The sequence below is a fragment of the Bombina bombina genome, chromosome 4 (assembly GCF_027579735.1).
Source record: "Bombina bombina isolate aBomBom1 chromosome 4, aBomBom1.pri, whole genome shotgun sequence".
Taxonomy (NCBI): domain Eukaryota; kingdom Metazoa; phylum Chordata; class Amphibia; order Anura; family Bombinatoridae; genus Bombina; species Bombina bombina.
Window position 1 is genome coordinate 610,867,668 of NC_069502.1, and position 21,019 is coordinate 610,888,686.

General features: G+C 37.8%; 1 protein-coding gene across 1 annotated transcript in view; it reads right to left on the reverse strand.

The window, feature by feature from the left end:
* Positions 1–20,470, reverse strand: part of SNX3 (sorting nexin 3) — a 184,372-nt gene extending 163,902 nt beyond the window's left edge. Inside the window, exon 1 of the mRNA XM_053710608.1 lies at positions 20,200–20,470. Coding sequence (XP_053566583.1) covers positions 20,200–20,361 — 162 coding nt within the window. The 5' untranslated portion in view covers positions 20,362–20,470. The remainder of the gene's footprint in view (positions 1–20,199) is intronic.
* Between the last annotated feature and the right edge of the window lie 549 nt (positions 20,471–21,019).

A 21,019-nucleotide genomic window follows, 5' to 3' on the forward strand; every position in this document is an offset into this window, starting at 1 on the left:
TCTGAAAACAAATGAACTATTCTCTCTTTAGAAGAGGCCAAGACTGAAGAGCTCTGAAAAATTACACGGAGTTCCAAAATATTGATCGGTAATCTCACCTCCTGAGATTCCCAAACCCCTTGTGCTGTCAGAGACCCCCAACACAGCTCCCCAACCTGTAAGGCTTGCATCTGTAGAAATTACAGACCAGGTCGGAAGAACAAAAGAAGCCCCCTGAACTAAACGATGGTGATCTGTCCACCACGTCAGAGAGTGTCGTACAATCGGTTTTAAAGATATTAATTGAGATATCTTTGTGTAATCCCTGCACCACTGGTTCAGCATACAGAGCTGAAGAGGCCGCATGTGAAAACGAGCAAAGGGGATCGCGTCCGATGCCGCAGACATAACACCTAGAATTTCCATGGCTACCGAAGGGAAAGATTGTGACTGAAGGTTTCGACAAGCTGATATCAATTTTAGACGTCTCTTGTCTGTCAAAGATAGAGTCATGGACACTGAATCTATCTGAAAACCTTAAAAGGTTACCCGAGTCTGAAGAATCAATGAACTTTTTGGTAAATTGATCCTCCAACCATGATGTTGAAGAAACAACACAAGTCGATTCGTATGAGATTCTGCTAAATGTGAAGACTGAGCAAGTACCAAGATATCGTCCAAATAAGGAATACCACAATACCCTGTTCTCTGATTACAGACAGAAGGGCACCGAGAACCTTCGTAAAAATTCTTGGAGCTGTAGCTAGGCCAAACGGCAGAGCCACAAACTGGTAATGCTTGTCTAGGAAAGAGAATCTCAGAAACTCATAGTGATCTGGATGAATCGGAATATGCAGATATGCATCCTGTAAATCTATTGTAGACATATAATGCCCTTGCTGAACAAAAGGCAGGATAGTCCTTACAGTTAACATTTTGAATGTTGGTATCCTTACATAACGATTCAATATTTTTAGATCCAGAACTGGTCTGAAGGAATTTTCCTTCTTTGGTACAATGAAGAGATTTGAATAAAAACCCCAGTCCCTGTTCCAGAACTGGAACTGGCATAATTACTCCAGTCAACTCTAGATCTGAAACACATTTCAGAAATGCTTGAGCCTTCGCTGGGTTTACTGGGACACGGGAAAGAAAGAAAAAAATCTCTTTGCAGGAGGCCTTATCTTGAAGCCAATTCTGTACCCTTCTGAAACAATGTTCTGAATCCAAAGATTGTGAACGGAATTGATCCAAATTTCTTTGAAAAAACGTAATCTGCCCCCTACCAGCTGAGCTGGAATGAGGGCCGCACCTTCATGTGGATTTAGGAGCTGGCTTTGATTTTCTAAAAGGCTTGGATTTATTCCAGACTGGAGATGGTTTCCAAACTGATAACGCTCCTGAGGATGAAGGATCAGGTTTTTGTTCCTTGTTGTGACGAAAGGAACGAAATCGATTATTACCCTGGAAAGAAAGGGAAAGCAGAGTAGACTTAGAAGACATATCAGCATTCCAAGTTTTAAGCCATAAAGCTCTTCTAGCTAAAATAGCTAGAGACGTATACTTGACATCAACTCTAATGATATCAAAGATGGCATCACAAATAAAATTATTAGCATGTTGAAGAAGAATAATAATGCTATGAGAAATATGATCTGTTACTTGTTGCGCTAAAGCTTCTAACCAAAAGATGAAGCTGCAGCAACATCCGCTAAAGATATAGCAGGTCTAAGAAGATTACCTGAACACAAGTAAGCTTTCCTTAGAAAGGATTCAATTTTCCTATCTAAAGGATCCTTAAAAGAAGTACTATCTGCCGTGGGAATAGTAGTACGCTTAACAAGAGTAGAGGCAGCCCCATCAACTTTAGGGATTTTGTCCCAAAGCTCTAATCTGTCAGATGGCACAGGATATAATTGCTTAAAACGTTTAGAAGGAGTAAATTAATTACCCAAATTATTCCATTCCCTGGAAATTACTTCAGAAATAGCACTAGGGACAGGAAAAACTTCTGGAATAACTACAGGAGATTTAAAAACCTTATCTAAACGTTTAGATTTAGTATCAAGAGGACCAGAATCCTCAATTTCTAATGCAATTAGGACTTCTTTAAGTAAAGAATGAATAAATTCCATTTTAAATAAATATGAAGATTTATCAGCATCAACCTCTGAGACAGAATCCTCTGAACCAGAAGAACCATTATCAGAATGATGATGTTCATTTAAAAATTCATCTGAAAAATTAGAAGTTTTAAAAGACTTTTTACGTTTACTAGAAGGAGGAATAACAGACATAGCCTTCTTAATGGATTTAGAAACACAATCTCTAATGTTATCAGGAACACTCTGAGTATTAGATGTTGACAGAACAGCAACAGGTAATGTAACAGTACTAAAGGAAATATTATCTGCATTAACAAGTTTGTCATGACAAAACAGTACAAACAACAGCTGGAGGAACAGATACCATAAGTTTACAGCAGATACACTTAGCTTTGGTAGCTCCAGCCCCAGGCAGCGATTTTCCAGAAGTATCTTCTGACTCAGTTTCAACGTGGGACATCTTGCAATATGTAATAGAAAAAACAACAAAATTGATCAAATTCCTTAAATGACAGTTTCAGGAATGGGAAAAAAATGCCAGTGAACAAGCTTCTAGCAACCAGAAGCAATAAAAAAATGAGACTTAAATAATGTGGAGACAATAGTGACGCCCATATTTTTTTAGCGCCAAAAATGACGCCCACATTATTTGGCGCCTAAATGCTTTTGGCGCCAAAAATGACGCCACATCCGGAACGCCGACACTTTTGGCGCAAAAGAATGTCAAAAATGACGCAACTTCCGGCGACACGTATGACGCCGGAAACAGAAAAAAAAAATTTGCGCCAAAAAAGTCCGCGCCAAGAATGACGCAATAAAATGAAGCATTTTCAGCCCCCGCAAGCCTAACAGCCCACAGGGAAAAAGTCAAATTTTTAAGGTAAGAAAAAAATTGATTTATTCATATGCATTATCCCAAATATGAAACTGACTGTCTGAAATAAGGAATGTTGAACATCCTGAGTCAAGGCAAATAAATGTTTGAATACATATATTTAGAACTTTATAAAAAAAAAGTGCCCAACCATAGCTTAGAGTGTCACAGAAAATAAGACTTACTTACCCCAGGACACTCATCTACATGTTGTAGAAAGCCAAACCAGTACTGAAACGAAAATCAGCAGAGGTAATGGTATATAAATAAGAGTATATCGTCGATCTGAAAAGGGAGGTAAGAGATGAATCTCTACGACCGATAACAGAGAACCTATGAAATAGACCCCGTAGAAGGAGATCATTGCATTCAAATAGGCAATACTCTCCTCACATCCCTCTGACATTCACTGCACGCTGAGAGGAAAACCGGGCTCCAACCTGCTGCGGAGCGCATATCAACATAGAATCTAGCACAAACTGACTTCACCACCTCCATAGGAGGCAAAGTTTGTAAAACTGATTTGTGGGTGTGGTGAGGGGTGTATTTATAGGCATTTTGAGGTTTGGGAAACTTTGCCCCTCCTGGTAGGAATGTATATCCCATACGTCACTAGCTCATGGACTCTTGCTAATTACATGAAAGAAATTATATATATATATATATATATATATATATATATATATATATATATATATATATATATATACACACACACACACACAGCACTGTGCGAAAGTCTCAGGCCACCATTAGTGTGTGTGTATTTTTAACCCCGCCCCCTTCCTCCTCTCTCTGGTGATGGGCCGCCACCTGGCCATCACTCCCTCCATCCCATACTACCCACGCAAGCCGATGCAGATATTTTACCTGAGGAATCAGTCCTGTAAAACTCAAGATTCTAGATGGACACCAGAATAATATTTAGAAAGACAGCGGCTGAAATGTGCAAAGTGGAAAAGTATTTACTTAGCTCTGCAGGTCTAGCAGAGGGTTTGTACTGAGCTACGTTTAGTCATTTTAATAATATTATGGATAATTTGCCAAAATAAAATATACAAATGTCCCAATATGAGCTGTGGAGAAAATTAGGAGAGCCAGTGAAACTATATGACCCAGCAAAATTAACTAAGCCAGCGTGATAAAGCTGGTAGGTAAGTGCTGCTTTTCAGTGAGCTTTGGAGTTTTAGGAGAGAAACAAATTACTTGGATACCAGGATAAGGATTATATTTTTTTTGTATTTATCCCCTACAACCAATACGACATAGATCTACATCATGATGTGCAAAGCCCAGCGTACTGCATAACATAGATCTACGACAAACCTTTAGGCAGCCCAAGCAGTCTTGGTAGTCGAATGACAGCTGAAATTTGCTGTTTGTGGGCTGCAGGCATCACCTTCATATAGTAACAGAGCTCGACCATATGAAGCCAGATTACCGATCTTTACAGACACTGACAATATGTGACATTTAAGTGATATTACACAAGGATGTACTAACTTCTGTTGAATACTGTATATAGTTTTGGGGGTAATTGTAAGAATTTGGGCAGATCTGCTATTTCAAATGAGAGTTAGTGCATTGAATCATTTTAGACACAGCTGCAGAAAAAAAACATTAAAATTATCAAAAATAATAAAAAAAATTATATATATATATATATATATATATATATATATATATATATATATATATATATATATATATATATATATATATATATATATATATATATACACACACACACACGTTTAGTTTTAGCTGAATCAGAGGATGCCAATGAACACATTTTATGATTTTTTCGACAATTAAAAAGCTACATGTTTTTGTGGAATGTGATAATCTTTTTATATATTTTACTTTTTGGGGCAATTTTACAATAATGTCTGAATACATACCTAGTCGAAACGGTCATACTCTGAAACTCTTTATGGAAGAAAAAAAAAAAGCTCTATTACGGTAACTGAGTAATAGCAAAATTAAAAAATGCTAAATATTCTCCAGTACTTTGGGCAAGTTTTTCTCTGAAAATCTTGGCAGCGAAGGGGTTAAAATACTGGGAATGATCTATAAAGTAACCGACATTTATAAAAGATGTTAACTTCTTAACGATAGTCTACGTACCCTCTACGTCAGCTGTCTGCTGCTCAGAGAACGTCTTCCGACAGTGGCAAGACTGCACCATCTCTGCAAGCCCTTGCAACATGTGATGTACAGTGCCACTGTTATTAAGGGATTAGCAAACTTTGGGTGAAAATGTGACTTGATAGTGACCTTTGATACATTTTGTTATTGGAAACATATAGACCATTTTGCCGTTTTCTTTATATATACTAAGACAAATATTGGAGCTGTGACTCCTGAGTGTAAGACATTCTTTTTTTGCATCTTTTTTTTATTACTACATTTTTACATTAAAATTATTATGTGGTGTTAGACCAAGAGGAAAAGAAACAAATGTATTCAACTTAGCATTTTTTTTCTCTCCAGCCAATCTGCAATGTAATTTTCAGTTGCTGCAATATATTTTAAAAATTAAAAAATTGCTTTATTCTCCAAATAATCATCACAGTGCAATTAAGCTGGTGCCTAAGTGTAAACAGCCTAATTTAATTTCAAAGTGACCTGCAGAACAATTTTCACTAAAAAAATATCACAGAAAGTGAAAAAAAGTTCTGCCTTTGGGCAATAGTACAAAATATCATTAAGAAAATATTTTTTTGAAAGATAACAAATATAAGCAATTTATATATCTTGGCTCATATCGCTGGGTAATGCTTACCAGTGAGAAGCCCTCTCCAAAAGGGGCGTGGACAGAAATGACCACTCGCCTGATAATCCACCTTCTCTTCCTTTCGCGCCTGGACTACTGTAACTCCGTCTCCCTAGCTGGCGTCTAGCTCCTTTACAATCCATCTTCATCTGCTGCACCTCTCTGCCAATCCCTTCACTGGCTTCCTCTTGCCTCCAGGATTAAAGGGATAGAATAATTAAAATTAAACTTTCATGGTTCAGATAGAGCATACAATTTTAAACAACTTTCTAATTTACTCCCATCATCAATTTTTCTTTGTTCTCTTGGTATCTTTATTTGAAAACCAGCCCATTTTTGGTTCAGCACCTGGGTAGCGCTTGCCGATTGGTGTCTAAATGTAACCAATCAGTAAGCTCTATCCATGTGCTGAAACAAAAATGGGCCGGGTCTTAATCTTACTTTCTAGCTTTTTAAAAAAAAAAAAAAGATAACCAAGAGAAAGAATAACAATTGATAATAGGAGTAACTTAGAAAGTTGCTTAAAATTGCATGCTCTATCTGAATCATGAAAGTTTATTTTTGACTAGACTATCCTTTCAGCACAAAATTCTGACATACAAAGCCCTCAACTGCACTGCTCCCCTCTATATCTCAGACCTTGTCTCCTTCGCTCTGCTCACGACCTCGTACTCTCCTCACATTCCCGTTTACAGAACTTCTCCAGACTGGCTCCCATCTTGTGGAACTCTCTATCTCGCTCCACAAGACTCTTCCTTAGTTTTGAAAGCTTCAAACAGTCCCTAAAGACATTTCTGTTCAGGGATGCATACAACCTACACTAACCTTTCCTAATAACAGTTCCTCTCCTCCATTGCTATCCGACATGAACCCCCTTAGAATGTAAGCCTAAGAGCCCAACTGCTTACAGATCACCTTCACAAGAGCCGACTACAAAAGTGCGACTCTAGGCAGGGCCCTCTAACCATTTGATCCCTATAAATTGCTACCTTGTATACCGCTTATGCTTATAACGCTGCGGAATCTGTCGGCGCTCTACAAATAACCAATAATAATATAAAGGTAATCTGGACCCATTCCCCTTATCCTCTTAGTGATGTCCAGCGTTAAAAGGTGGAAAAGAAAAAAGGGAAGGGAGCCTGGTAAGAATTAGCCAGGCTATAAGCCAATATATAGAAATTGCTTATATTTGTTTAATAATTTCTAGTTATCTTGGCCCTCCCTGGTAATGCTTGCCAGTGAGAAGAAAATAAAGCAATATAAATAGGTAAACATTGGGTGGGATAAAAATAAGCCAAAGAGAAAATGCTTGAAAAGAAGATTACTGCAATGTACTTTACTTGGGCCTCCCAAAAAAAAAAAAAAAAAACTGCATCGCCTTCAGACGGTACAAAAAGCAGCAGCCAGACTACTGACCAATCAAACTTGCTCCTGCCACATAATACCTGTTCTCCACTCCCTGCTTTGGCTTCCAATGAAATGGCAAACATATTTTAAAATTGGCCTGCTGACCTTCAAAGCCTTAAATGCCCACAGTACCTGAAAGAGCAGCTGACACCCTACATCCCATCCCGCTCCCTTAGGTCAGCCAACACATCCCTCTTCTCAGTGCCAAGAATAAGGACAAACTCAGGCTCCAGAGCATTCGGCCACACTGCCCCTACTTTCTGGAACTCTTTACCGTGCGCAATCAGAGGCACCGTCCTTACAGACTTTTAAAAAAAAAAAAAAAAAAGCTAAAGACCTACCTCTTCCATCAGGCATTCAGTCGGCTTATCTGACCTAAAGAAATTCCTAAATTTTATGTTGGTATATTTGTAAAGAGCTTTGAGTCTCACAGGGAGAAAAGCTCTATATAAATTGCAAAATTATATATATAATATATATATTTATTAGGACACCACAGACAACAAGACTTTTCGTCCAAATTTTTCTGTAGAGGATTGTCACACATTGAACTTATGTGACACAAAAGTATGAGAACTCCAGACTGCCGCTTGACCTATCTCCATAGGTAAAGCATCAGCTTCCAAAGCCCATGATGTTAACACTGCCGATGTAGAATGTGCCCTAAGCCCAAATGGAACCGGTTGATTCTTTTGTTTATAGGCTCGTGAGATTGTACTATCCAACTGGCCAAAGTGGATTTTGCAAATAAACTGTCAATCTCTTTTGTCTTTCAAATAGGCTTTGTTCTTGAAACATGTGTGAAGACAACGTACCACATCAAGTCGGTATAATGGCTTCCCTGGGAAATCTTGCATATCTGGACAAAAAGAAAGCAATACAATGTCCTGGGATTTATGAAAAACAGAGACTACCTTTGGCAAAAACTCAGGAACTGTGCGCAAAGAGATATCATCGCAGAAAATGTAGCATGTTTGCAGAAACAACAGGACACATGCAGTGTTACATCAGGCTGGGTTTTTTTTTTCAAACAGCGCTGTGCTCTCGCTGCACTGTATAAGTTTTTCTTTCTCCAAATAATTTTTATTAAAGCTTCCATATCACATAACAGTTTGATAAAATATAGACATTCTGAAAATACAGAAACTTGTACAGTTTTGTGAATTAGATAAACAGTAAACAAAACAACATAAAATAACAATCTTCTGCAAATCACTCCCGCAATTCCCCTATATGATATTTGTAAAGATTGACTCCTTCCCACAACAACAAAGACACAGGCAACGAACAGCCCCAAGGTATCCACAACCAGTTCCTAGCCCAAGTCAGTCATCCCTCGTGTTGGTTAATTATTAGCAATGAATGTTTCCCACATGACCTTCATTTGTAAAAAGGTGTCACCCCTACCATTTTTCATATATGCATATTCTTCAAGGGACAGTGTAAATTGAAATTGAGAGTACCATGTGGCCATATTCGGAATGTATTGAGATTTCCAATTTTTAGCAATCAATTTTTTCAGACTATTACTAGCTATAAAGATCAGTTTTTTCTTGTGTGATGGAAGTTTGTTAGGTATAATATTGAGTAACCAAATGCGAGGTTCTAAAGGTAAGTTAAGTTCTGTCATTGAATTAGTTGCCTTAACTATGGAAGACCAGGTCGCAGACATCAACTAACAAGTCCACCATATGTGACTCATAGATCCCATCTCCCGTCCGCACCTCCAACACTTATGAGAGGCAGAGGGAAACAGTTTATTAATCCTAACAGGAGGTACCATATTTGTATTATCTTAAAGTTTAACTCTATGAGATTACTAGATATGGAGACCTTAGTAACATTAGTAAACATTTTGGAGATGTCAATTACGGATAGGTCGTTATCTAGGTCCTCATTCCACCTGTCTATGTAGTAAGGAGTGTAGCCCATAGGTGGTTTTTGTAGCAGCGCGTATATTAAGGATAAGGTCTTTCTAGTAAGGGAATCGGATTGACACAGAGTTTCAAAGGGAGTGAGGGGTTGGAGCAGATTACGTCTATCAGGGTGTTTAAATATGTAGGAATGACATTGATAAAGAAAAAAACAATTATTGAAAAAGGTCAGGCCCCCCTCCACCAACTCCCCCTGAGTAAAAAGTTTCGTCTCATTGCCTATGTGCAATATCATTAGAGCTCGTAGGGGGTTGTCCATATGTTTAATTTTTTGTAAAAGACCTATGGGGAGTTCAGCATTTTCAGTTATAGGAGTGAGTGGGGAACATTGTGAAGTGACATTTGGGTTTTCTCTTATAATCCACTGCCACACTGACAGGGTCTCCATTAATATAGCGTTCTGTCTAAAGTCTATGGACAGATATGGCTTTTTTTGCCAACATACCGTACCCAAGTAGGATTTTCCTGCTATATTATGTTCCAAAGACACCCATGCCTTAGTCTTATGGTTCTTAAACAAATCCACCACTCTATGTAAAAAGACCGCTTGTCTGTACTTAATTAAATTAGGGACCCCCAGGCCTCCCTCAGCAACAGGTAAGCACATTAAGGTATTATTAATTCTCGCTTTCTTTTTATCTCAAATAAAGTCAAAAATCTTATTCTGTAATGACGATAAAAAGCCCCTAGGCAAAGGAATGGGAAGTGTTTGCATCAAGTATAAAACCCTGGGGAGTATATTCATTTTGATTGAATTTATCCGACCAAGCCAGGAAATACCTTTAGATCTCCAAGAAGAGAGATCAGCTATGATGGTCCTGTGCATAGTTTCATAATTAGCTTTAAACATTTCCTGAGTGGAAGGTGCTATAAAGACACCCAAATATTTTAAGTTTTTTGTTTGTATGCGAAAGGGGCATTTTTGTGATAGTCGAGTAAGATAATGAGCGTCACAATGAATTGTGAGCATCTCTGACTTAGCATTGTTAATGAGGAAATTTGAGGCATGAAAAAATGTGTCAAACTCCGTCAGTAATCGAGGAACAGAGGAGACAGGGTCCGACAAAAAGAACAAAACATTGTCCGCGTATAATAGTAATTTATGTGTGGTGTTATGTATTTGAATCCCAGGGATTTCTACATTAGCTCTAATAGTAATAGCCAGGGTCTCTTTTATGCAAGCGAATAGAAGTGGGGACAAGGGCCATCCCTGCCTGGTGCCGTTGGATATCTGAAACGGGGCAGACAATAAACCATTGACTCTAATTTTAGCAATTGGAAAACCATACAGAGCCATAATTTTAGAAATGAAATGTGTTCCCATCCCAAACCTCTTCAGTGTAGATCTCATAAAGTGCCAACAGACGCGGTCAACCGCTTTCTCTGCATCCGTTGACACCACCACTGAGGGTTTATTGTTTTGATTAATATAATTCAAAATATGAGCAGCCCTGACAGTGTTGTCACGTGCCTCTCTGGACTGTATGAAACCAACCTGGTCTTACTTATAATAATTGGCAATATGGGGGATAGCCAATTTGCAAAAATTTTCGCGTATATTTTAAGATCCAAATTAAGGAGTGAAATTGGCCTAAAGTTTGACACAATCCGGAGTTTTCCCAGGTTTAGGTATAACTACTACATGGGCCTCCAATGCTGTGGGTGAAAAAGAGTTAGTATCGGATATCTCATTGAAGAGTTTTAATAAATGCGGGGACAAGTATTCTTTTATATATGTCTTATAATAACTATTGGGATAGCCGTCAGGCCCAGGGGCCTTGCCGTTAGGGAGGTTCTTGATAACTTCAAGGATCTCCGATTGCACCAAGGGCTTATTCAGAGAGACCTGTTGGTCAGAGTTGAGTTGCGGGAAGGTGATTTTACATAAATAATTTTCTATTAGGGTAGATTTAGGTCTCTTCCCCATTGTAGAATCGTGAAGTACCGGTGTTAAGTTATATAACTTTTTATAATATTCCCTAAAAGCATTTGCAATTTGCTGTGATGTGTGCACTTTTTTACCACCACTGTTTTAATGGTAAGGACAAATTTTTTTATTTGTTTTCCATCTTAATTTTCTTGCAAAAAGGGAACTACTTTTATTATCATTTTCAAAGTATAATTGCTGCAGTTTAAGGGCTTGTTTTTTACACTCCACATGGAGCATTTAATTAATACGTGATTTACGATCTGTGAGATAGTTAGGTTTGTCGGATCTAACTTACATTGTGTCTCCAGATTGCTAAGGTCGTTAAGTGCATCGTCCAGTAATTTCCAGGCTTGTTTGTCGCGATGTGTTTTAATACTAATCATCTCCCCCCTAATAACCACCCAGTGTCCGAGTTATTATTAAAAAGGAAGTACTCCTCTATTGCCTTCCCGATTCAGTCTAGTGAGACCGGGTCAGATAAAAGGGTGTCATCCATTCTCCATATATATTGGTGTATAGGGGTATGTGGCCAATCCAAGGAGCAACTGACAATCGCGTGGTCAGACCATGTATTAGGGATAATCTCTATCTTGGTGACTCTGGTAAGATTAGTGACATCCATCATGAAGTAATCAATTCTGGAATGCCTGTGGTGGGGATTCAAGTAAAAAGTATATTCTCTAGATTCTTGATGCATAATCCTCCAATCATCGTGTAGTGTAAGGTCTTTAAGAATTTGTTTCACTGAATTAATAACTTTGTGAGGAGTGGAGGACAAATTATTAGAATTATCTAAACTTGGGTTTAAAGTGAGGTTAAAATCTCCCCCCCCCATGATAATGACTCCTTTAGCTAGCTCCAGTATTACATTAGTGAGGTGTCTAAAAAACACGTCCTGTTTTGAGTTAGGGGCGTACACATTAATCAAAGTAACAACTGTATTAACCAGTTTGCCTATTATAATGAGGCATCTACCTGCTTTATCTCTATGTTTTTTTTAATGAGAGTAAAAGGGATGCCTCTCTTAACTAGGATGGCTACTCCATTGATTTTTGTTGAATTTGAGGCATAATGTGTGTCTCCAAACTTATATGAGAAAGTTCTTGGTTCCCTACAGGACACAAAGTATGTCTCCTGCAGGAAGATTACATCGCCTTTACGGCGTATAATGTCACGGATAGCTATATTATGTTTGTGCGGACAATTTAAACCCTTAGAGTTTAGCTGTAATAAAGTTTAAATACCTAGTTGCCTGCATCATTGGGGCGAGAAAAGGTGAAAATATAATTCATTGGTGCAAAAATGTAAGTGTTAGTTCTAATGTAAAATGAGGATGTTTGTGGAAGGACTGAGGAACCTGTGAACACATTAACATAAGTAAGATTGGTCATCGCGTACGTATATATTCTGTCATGACACTGCGGGATAAGTACAGAACAAGGCAAAAGATCAAACAAAAAACTAAAAATGCATAACAATAACAATAAAAAAAAACAAAGAACATTGAATACGTCATAAATCATGACAACAAGAAGGGGGAATGCTCAGTGCAGACTTCATAACTTATACATGTATTTAAAGAAACAAGTGAAAGTCAATCCTTAACGGCAAACCATTATCAAGATCCATTTTAAATGGATATGAGTCTAGAACTCAAGAACCAACTTATCACATTAAGGAGAGCTAACAGCACATAGAATATGTGGGAAAACAAGCTCCTTCTACCCTAGAAGTGTGACTTTCAACCGAGGAATTGAATTACACAATATAGTCCGAGTTTATTAGTACAGTCAATGTGTGAACTTATGCTAATAGTTAAAAGTAGGACCTAGGGTTGCGAGTATAATAACTGGGAAGATCTCACCCGATCTGGTAGAGATCTGGATATTCAGGTCACAGAGTCAGTGTTTATATCCACTTTTTGCATGGATGGTTTGGCGTTGCTTTTCTTATGTGTAACTTTCGTCCAGCCTGTGTTCTTAGCCTTGCTTGGGACTGGATTCTCTGGGGTAAAACCTTTTATGGAGACGTCCAAAACTTGAGGAACTTGAAATTTAACATTTATTGCCTTAGAGATCATCTCCAGATCTTCAGATGATCTATAGGTATACGATTGTCCTTCATGCGAGATGTGCAGGCTAAACGGGAAACCCCATCTATACTTTATGGATCGTTTTTGTAGCAATTTGGTGATGAAGCGCACATCTTTACATTTCTGAACTGTAACCAGACTTAAGTCGAGATATTCTTGAAGTGAATGATCCAGGTACAAAATATTTTGGGATTTTCTAGATTGCTGCGAGATCTTCTCTTTGTCAGTGAAGCGTAAAAATTTCAAAATAACATCTCTGGGTGGAGAACCTGAGGGAGGCGGAGGACTGAGGGCTCTATGAGCTCTTTCCATCTCCATGTCTGGAGCATGCGGGTCTTGGAGTAGAAATTTGAAAACGCCCTGTAGATATTGATGTAAATCATTAAATGCAAAAGACTCCGGAATGCCTCTTATTCTTATATTATTCCACCTCCCCCTATTATCCAAGTCCTCCACCTTTTTTTGTAAGACTTCAATTTGTGAACTAGTAACGTTAGCATATGTAGATAAATTATCATACATTGTGCTAAGAGAGTCTTGAGAGTCTTCAACATATTCCATGCGATGTCCCAGGTCTTTAATATCTTTTTTCATATTAACTAGTTCAGATGTGATTAATGTTTTAAGGGTATCAAAATCTGCCTTTGTGGGTAAGTTAGTGATATTGTCTCTAAGCTCCCTAACACAGTCTTCAGACATAGTAGTAGTTATGAATGAGTCCTCTGTAGAGATCTTTGTTACTTGAGATTGATCTGTTAATGCCAGGGGAGGAGATATTGATCCTTGGAAAAAACTACTTACAGATTTGATGTTAGATAGTTGAGTTTTCTGTGGTTTATCAGGTCTGGCAGACCTTCTGGACATGATACTTGCTATAGCTTGCGTTCTGTGACTGCAAATCTGCTATGCTCCAAGATGACTGCTGGTATTTTCAGGGCTAATTACACAAATATTAAACAAAGGCACATGTATATAGGTCAATACATTATAACAGGCTAATGTTCATGTGGACAAGATGCGACTTGAGAGGATCTTTCGGAATGCGAGCTTACATAAAAGTAGGGACTCTGTTGCTTGTAATAGGACACAGTTTCTCAATTTAGGCCTGTTAGTACGTTATGTTTAAGTGGCACTGCTAATAGCATGGATCCTTTTATGATCACCTCTCAAGGCGTTAGCACTGTTTGCTACAGGTATCGCATCAGAACACAACCCCTAAGGATCGTTAAGATGATAAACATGAGGATGTGTTAGCCATGTGCTGCACATCTAACGTGTGTCTCGGTCTAATTAGACATCGGCAGTGAAAGCACAGCTGGTTCTCCGTAATGCATTTATGAGGTTATCTGTAAATATCATACCTCATTTTCCACTGTGCTGATTTGCATGTGTGAGCGGGTGGTTGAATTCCAGAGGTAGTAGCACAGTGTCGGTCTGTTTCCAGCCAAGATGGTGACCGCAACTCTCCTGGAACAAACAAGCAGTCTCAACACCTCACTTTTTTCGTCCAAAGCTAGGTGTAACTGGTCCTAATGTAATGGGGACCTTTTCATATCAATTAAATGCAAAAATAGTGACTTTCATCCTGCGATCTGCTTATAGAAGTCTAGCACTAGCACAGAGCTTCAGACATCAGCGGCCATTCACCAGCATGGCCAGGCTCCGCCCCCTGTGTAAGTTTTTCTTAATATAATGCAGCCAGAGTGATGTGCTGTTTGAAGAGAACAGTCAAATATGGGGAAGTGTATTGATTGGGATTTTTCAACCCCACCCTCTAGTCTTTCCCGGTCTGCAAAGCTGTGACTACTTAACACAATGTATTTTTTTTTTCTCTGCAGCTAATTTTCAATGCATTTTTCTGCTGCTGCAATATATTATAACACTTTAAAAATACTTTAGTCTCCAGTTAGCCAACCCATTATAATTTATTTTGGTGCTTTAGTGTAACTGCCTAAATTTAAAATTACATTTTAAAATGACTTGCAGAAACATTTTCACTAAAGAATCTCATTGCAGAACGTGAAAAAAAGTTCTGCCTTTAGGTTTATGGAAAGCAAGAAAAGGTTCCTTGATAGATAAGGCTTGTAATTCAGAGACTTCTCTTGCAGATGTAACAGCAACCAGAAAATGGTCTTCAATGCAAGAAACCAGAGTTAGATCTCTCTGAGTTCAAAGGGTATTTCCATCAAAGCTTCCAAAACCAAAGGAAGATCCCATGTTAGAATGATAGATTTTGTAGAAGGTTGAATATGAGCCAAGGCCTGAACGAATTGATGAACCAATGGTTTCTGTTCCCATTTGACTCCAGAAATGGCAGAGATAAACACCTGTACCTTCAGTGTTCTAGCACAAAGATCTCTTAGGAATCCTTCTTGAAGAAAATCCAATAAGTGATGTAATTCTATTTTGGTTGTAGAAGCACTATGTTGACTCATCCAGGCTGAAAAGGTATTTCATACTCTGTAATAGGTTGCATAAGTAATAATTCTTTCTAGCCTGAAGTAAAGTTTGACATATTCTGTTGTCTATATCTTGTGATCTCAGCAACCACTACCATCAGGTTCAAGCATTGAGGAGTCGGATGCAGAATTGGACCCGGAGACAACATGTCTGGAGACTGTGGAAGGAGCCATGGAGGTTCGACTGAAAGATTTAACAGCAGGGGAAACCATGGTCTGCGAGGCCAAAAGGGAATCACTGCCACAAACGTTGCTTTTCCCTTTGAATCCTCTGGAGTAGACGAGGAATGATATGGAGTGGTGGAAAGACATATTAGGTTGAATCTGCATACCCGAGAGAAAGCATCCGTTCACAAAGCTTGTGGTGTTGGCAGACAACTGAAGAATAGAGGCAGCTGGTGATTGCGTCTGGAAGCCATCAGATCGATCATTCGCAATCCCCATCTGTCCACAATCATCCTAAAAAGGTTTGTGTTTAACTGCCATTCTGTTTGAGAAAGAGGAACTCGGCTCAGATAATCTGCCTGAACATTCTGTAGACCAGGAAGGTGAGAAGCGGATATCCCTTTTAGATATTTCTGAGCCCAAATGAAAATGGGTGACACTACCTTGAGAGCTAGTAAACTCTTTGTTACTCCCTGAAAGTAAATGTAGGACCTTGATGTCCTGTTGTCGGTCAGACTTTTTACTGAATTTCCCTGAAGTTGTTTTTGAAAGTGAAGCAGTGCCTGTAAGACTGCTTTTAATTCCAGAACATTTGCAGGAAGGGACAGAAGACTTCTTTGCCAAGATTAATATACAAACTGAATCAATACTAGATATTATAGATGTTAAAACGATATCTGTATAGAAATGACAAGAAAAATACTCCCCTCTATGTGGACCACTGCCTTCTATCAGTCTCTCCCAAGGACTGCTATAGAAGTGTAGATAGTGGATGTAGAGGCGCAGGTCCTAGGGTGTTCTGTTCTAGTGCTTCAATTTACCGGGATTTCCAATTAAGGCTGGGGAAGAGAGAGCTTGACTTATGTTTGTGTAGCTAAACACCAAATAATTAGTGCAATATACCTACTCCGAAAAATTCAGAGTCCAACTTCTTTAATTGTAAAAGCAAATGATCAATATGGAGAGGAGCTTCTGTCTAGCAGCTGATAAAACTTTTACTGAGATGTGTTGGAAAGTGACGATTATTGCAACGGAGGTCACGCAGAAGCACTACGAAGTGGTATCACACAGCCCAGGAGGTGGTGAGAGTGTATATGGGACCCTTAGATGGAAGTATATCTTTCAGTAGGATTATCCCTAAATACCGATGATTGTGAATCTGCATACGAAATGCTATATTTCTACTAATGACCACATTTGCATAAACTGCTTTCTAACAACTTACAGCTATTTGTGACTACAGGATTTTGTCCTGAGGGAGCTGAATGACATATGCATGAACTGCTTTAGCTAACATATAGCTCTGTCTGCACCTATTTATCTAACAACAACATTTGCATGAACTGCTTATATCCTATATTGCCTTATTTCAACCTAAACAACTACAGGGCAATATTGCAAATTGTTGTATGCAAGAATGCTTGGACTGCCTTGATTCATTAACGACTATGCATATGCAATCTCTATATACACTAACAGCTATTTATATGCATGCATTGTTTGAATCCACTAATGACCACATTTAATTTAACTGTTTGTGTCATGCTGCTAACTGCATTGTCTGTCGACAGCTATATATAACCAGAGGAGATTATCTGTCTCTAATATTTTTGTCTGTATTCTTTATACCGTTATTATATGTCATGTTAATTATGACATTTCTGTATGATATCTATTAATTTTGTGATGGTATAAGTATATAGACATATAGTTTTCCCCTATGGCCATAGGTCTGTTTTAAACCATTTTATATTCTAAATGCATTCAGGGTATTACCAGTATGCCTTTTTAATCTATATGTAGGTGATCAATAAAGAGTTTTGTTTTGTAATTGGACGTGTGCATGTGTGAATCATTGCTGTGCTCCTGTTTTCACCTGTCTCCTTGGTGCCATACTTTCCTAGTATAGATTGTATTAAAATAGGATAGTGCTGGCCATGGAATCCCTTTTTTCTGACTTTTTTTCTTATCTTATATTTCCAACCACATATATATATATATATATATATATATATATATATATATATATATATATATATATATATATATATATATATATATACACACATATACATACACACACACACACATACAGGTGGCCCTCGTTTTACAAGGTTCAATTTACACCATTTCAGAATAACAACCTTTTTCCAGTCATGTGACTGCTATTGAAAAGCATTGAGAAGCAGTGCATTAATTAAAATATCCAATAGGTGGAGCTGTCCACTTGTGTTGAAGCAAAGCCAAGCAAGCTGAAATTAATCAGTTTAACCAGACCTGAGCTATCGAGCATATTTCAAAGGAACAAGATCTTCCTGTCTATAAATCAGTCCAGATTGTAATGCATAGAAAGAAATGTTTGCAGAAAAATGCAAGTGAACTCTGTGTTGTGTGATTATTTTATTACGTTTATAATGCTGCTTAGCATTTAAAGTCTTCATTTCAAAGCTTTAAAAATAATGTATTAGGTGTTACTTATGACAATTTTGAGAGGGGCCTGGAACCTAACTCCCTCACTTCCCATTGACTTACATTACAAACTGGGTTTTGATTTACACACACACACAATATATATATATATATATATATATATATATATATATATATATATATATATATATATATATATATATATATATATATATATATATATATATATATATATATATATATATATACTACAAAATTCTATATATATTCTACAAAACCCTTATTTAAAAATCTAGTGTACAATGTCCCTCTCTTTATGCCAACATTGAGCTAAAATTACCTCATATTAAATGTTTTCTGCTTTGAATAGCTTAAAGGGACATGCAACCCAATTTTTTTTCTTTCAAGATTCAGAAATTGTGTGCAATTTTAAACAACTTTTCAATTTACTTCTATTATTTAAATTTGCTTCCTTCTCTTGTTATCCTTTGCTGAAAGGTTTAGCTAGGTAAACTCAAGAGCAGCAAATAATCTAGGTTCTTGCTGCTGATTAGTTGCTGCATATATACACCAATTGTCATTGGCTCACCCATGTGTTCAGTTAGAAACCAGTAGTGCATTGCCTAGGTTCTTTGCTGCTCTTGAGCTTACCTAGATAAGCCTTTAAACAAATGATACCAAGAGAATGAAGCACCTTTGATAATAGAAGTGAACTGGAAAGTTGTTTAAAATTCTATATTCTACCTAAATCATGAAAGACCATTTTTGGGTTTTATGTCCCTTTAAGTAACATTTCTACAGATACATTTTTAAATATATATCTATATCATGAAAGTTTATTTTTGACTAGACTTTCCCTTTAAATGGTTACTGGGAGGAAAAAAAAATGTCTGTGCATTTCAATTTTGACTATAAAATATATGAATGCCTTTCTTGCAATAGGCACAAATGCCTGTTACAAACATATAGCCATTCATCTAAAATCACTTATAAAACCCCAAGCTAAAAAAGAAACAACAATCTCACTCCATTCTCAGTGCAAACATCCATCTTCCTGACACACCACATTAGAGCTACACAACCTGACTATTCTAAGCCACAGTAACCAGCACTTTTTCTCTTCAAGGAGATACCACTCATCTCCATTATTTATTTATTTTTATATATCCTTTTAAGTATATTGTATTCTTGTAATTGTTTCCTTAGATTTGTTTTTTAGGTGCACAAGAATTATCCTCAGTGTGTTTATCCACTAATACAAAAACACAACACATAGTATAGAGCTGCAAGATAGGAGTTAAAGGGACAGTCTACACTAAAATTATTATTGTTTAAAAAGATAGATAATGCCTTTACTACACATTCCCCAACTTTGCACAGCCAACATTAATATACTTTATAACAATTAAACCTCTAAATTTCTGCCTGTTTCTAAGCCACCACAGACAGGCTCTTTTAATTTGCTTTTCACAACAGAAGACTGCTAGGTCATGTGGGACATATAGTTAACATTGTGTTCACACCAGGGGAGTTAAGATTTAGCACAACACAGTACTAACTGCAAGTAAATAGATAATAAATAAAATGTCATGTGATCAGGGGGCTGTCAGAAGATGCTAAGATACAAGGTAATCACAGAGGTAAAAAAGTATATTGATATAACTGTGTTGGTTAGGCTAAACTGGGGAATGGGTAATAAAGGGACTATCTATATTTTAAAACAATAACAATTATATTGTATACTGACCTTTAATGTACAGTATCTATTGCAAAAAAAGTAAGCAGAACAGCAGCCAATGGGGTTAAAGCTAGACAGGAATGTTTTATCGTGGCAATGATTGAGTTTAGATTAAACAGTAGGTAAATAGGATATACTTTAACAGATGGGGTAAAACTGTGTCAAGGAGCAATAACTAATCATGGGTGGGATAGAACACAACAGGAGATGTCTGGAAGCAACAAAACAACGCAAACGCCCATACTGGTGATACAGAAAAATAACAAGCCAGATTGTCCTGTCTGCCACACTACCCGCAACCTGCGCTCACCTTCAGCCGGACCTCATAAGTAGTAAACCGACCCCGGCCCACTCCTACAGTCTGCGGATTGATCACTTCGATCTCAAGGAAATTGCTGGGCGGTCCATATGCATCATTTAGATTTTGTGGTTTGCTATTCAGTCGACGTGTGTCAACCACAGTATCTGCCATATTCACGGGAACTAGGAAGGATTTAGCGGCAGCAGATACCGTCCAGACCGTGGACCCTCTCTAGGCTCTAGCTGCCGGAAGTAGAGTTGTAGTGTATGTGATCAGGTGACAGGGAACAGTGATCGGCGTGCGCAAGCTCAGCTAAGCAAAGTAACGGGCTTGAACAAGAAGTTACGTGCACTAGCAGGAAGGTGAAAGTGCGCGCTGAATCACATGCTTTTTAGAAAGGTTGTAAAAGTCACAAACAGACGAGCTCGGTCTAGATGGGTTTCTCGGCCATAATACGGTGTTAGCTTAGTGTATCGTGTTTGTCTCTACATATTAATGACGTATAACTTTGTTTAATATTATCTTTCAAAAAGGCACTTGATGGTATGTTGACTATTATAGGTTTGTTTATCGGTACTGAATTTGGCTGGCTATAGGATATATAATAATCCCCAATCAACCAACCATTCGTGCTTCATTACTCGAGCAGAACTGCAATGTCACACTGAGACGTTAATACACCATGATTTTCTCTCCATGCTGGCCCACCTGATACAAATGTTCTATGTCTATTTTAAATTGTAATTGGCATAAATGGTCAGTGTAAATGCACATCTAGGTTTCATTTTGCCACATCGATTCTACTCATTTGGCTACTGCCCAGCCCTAT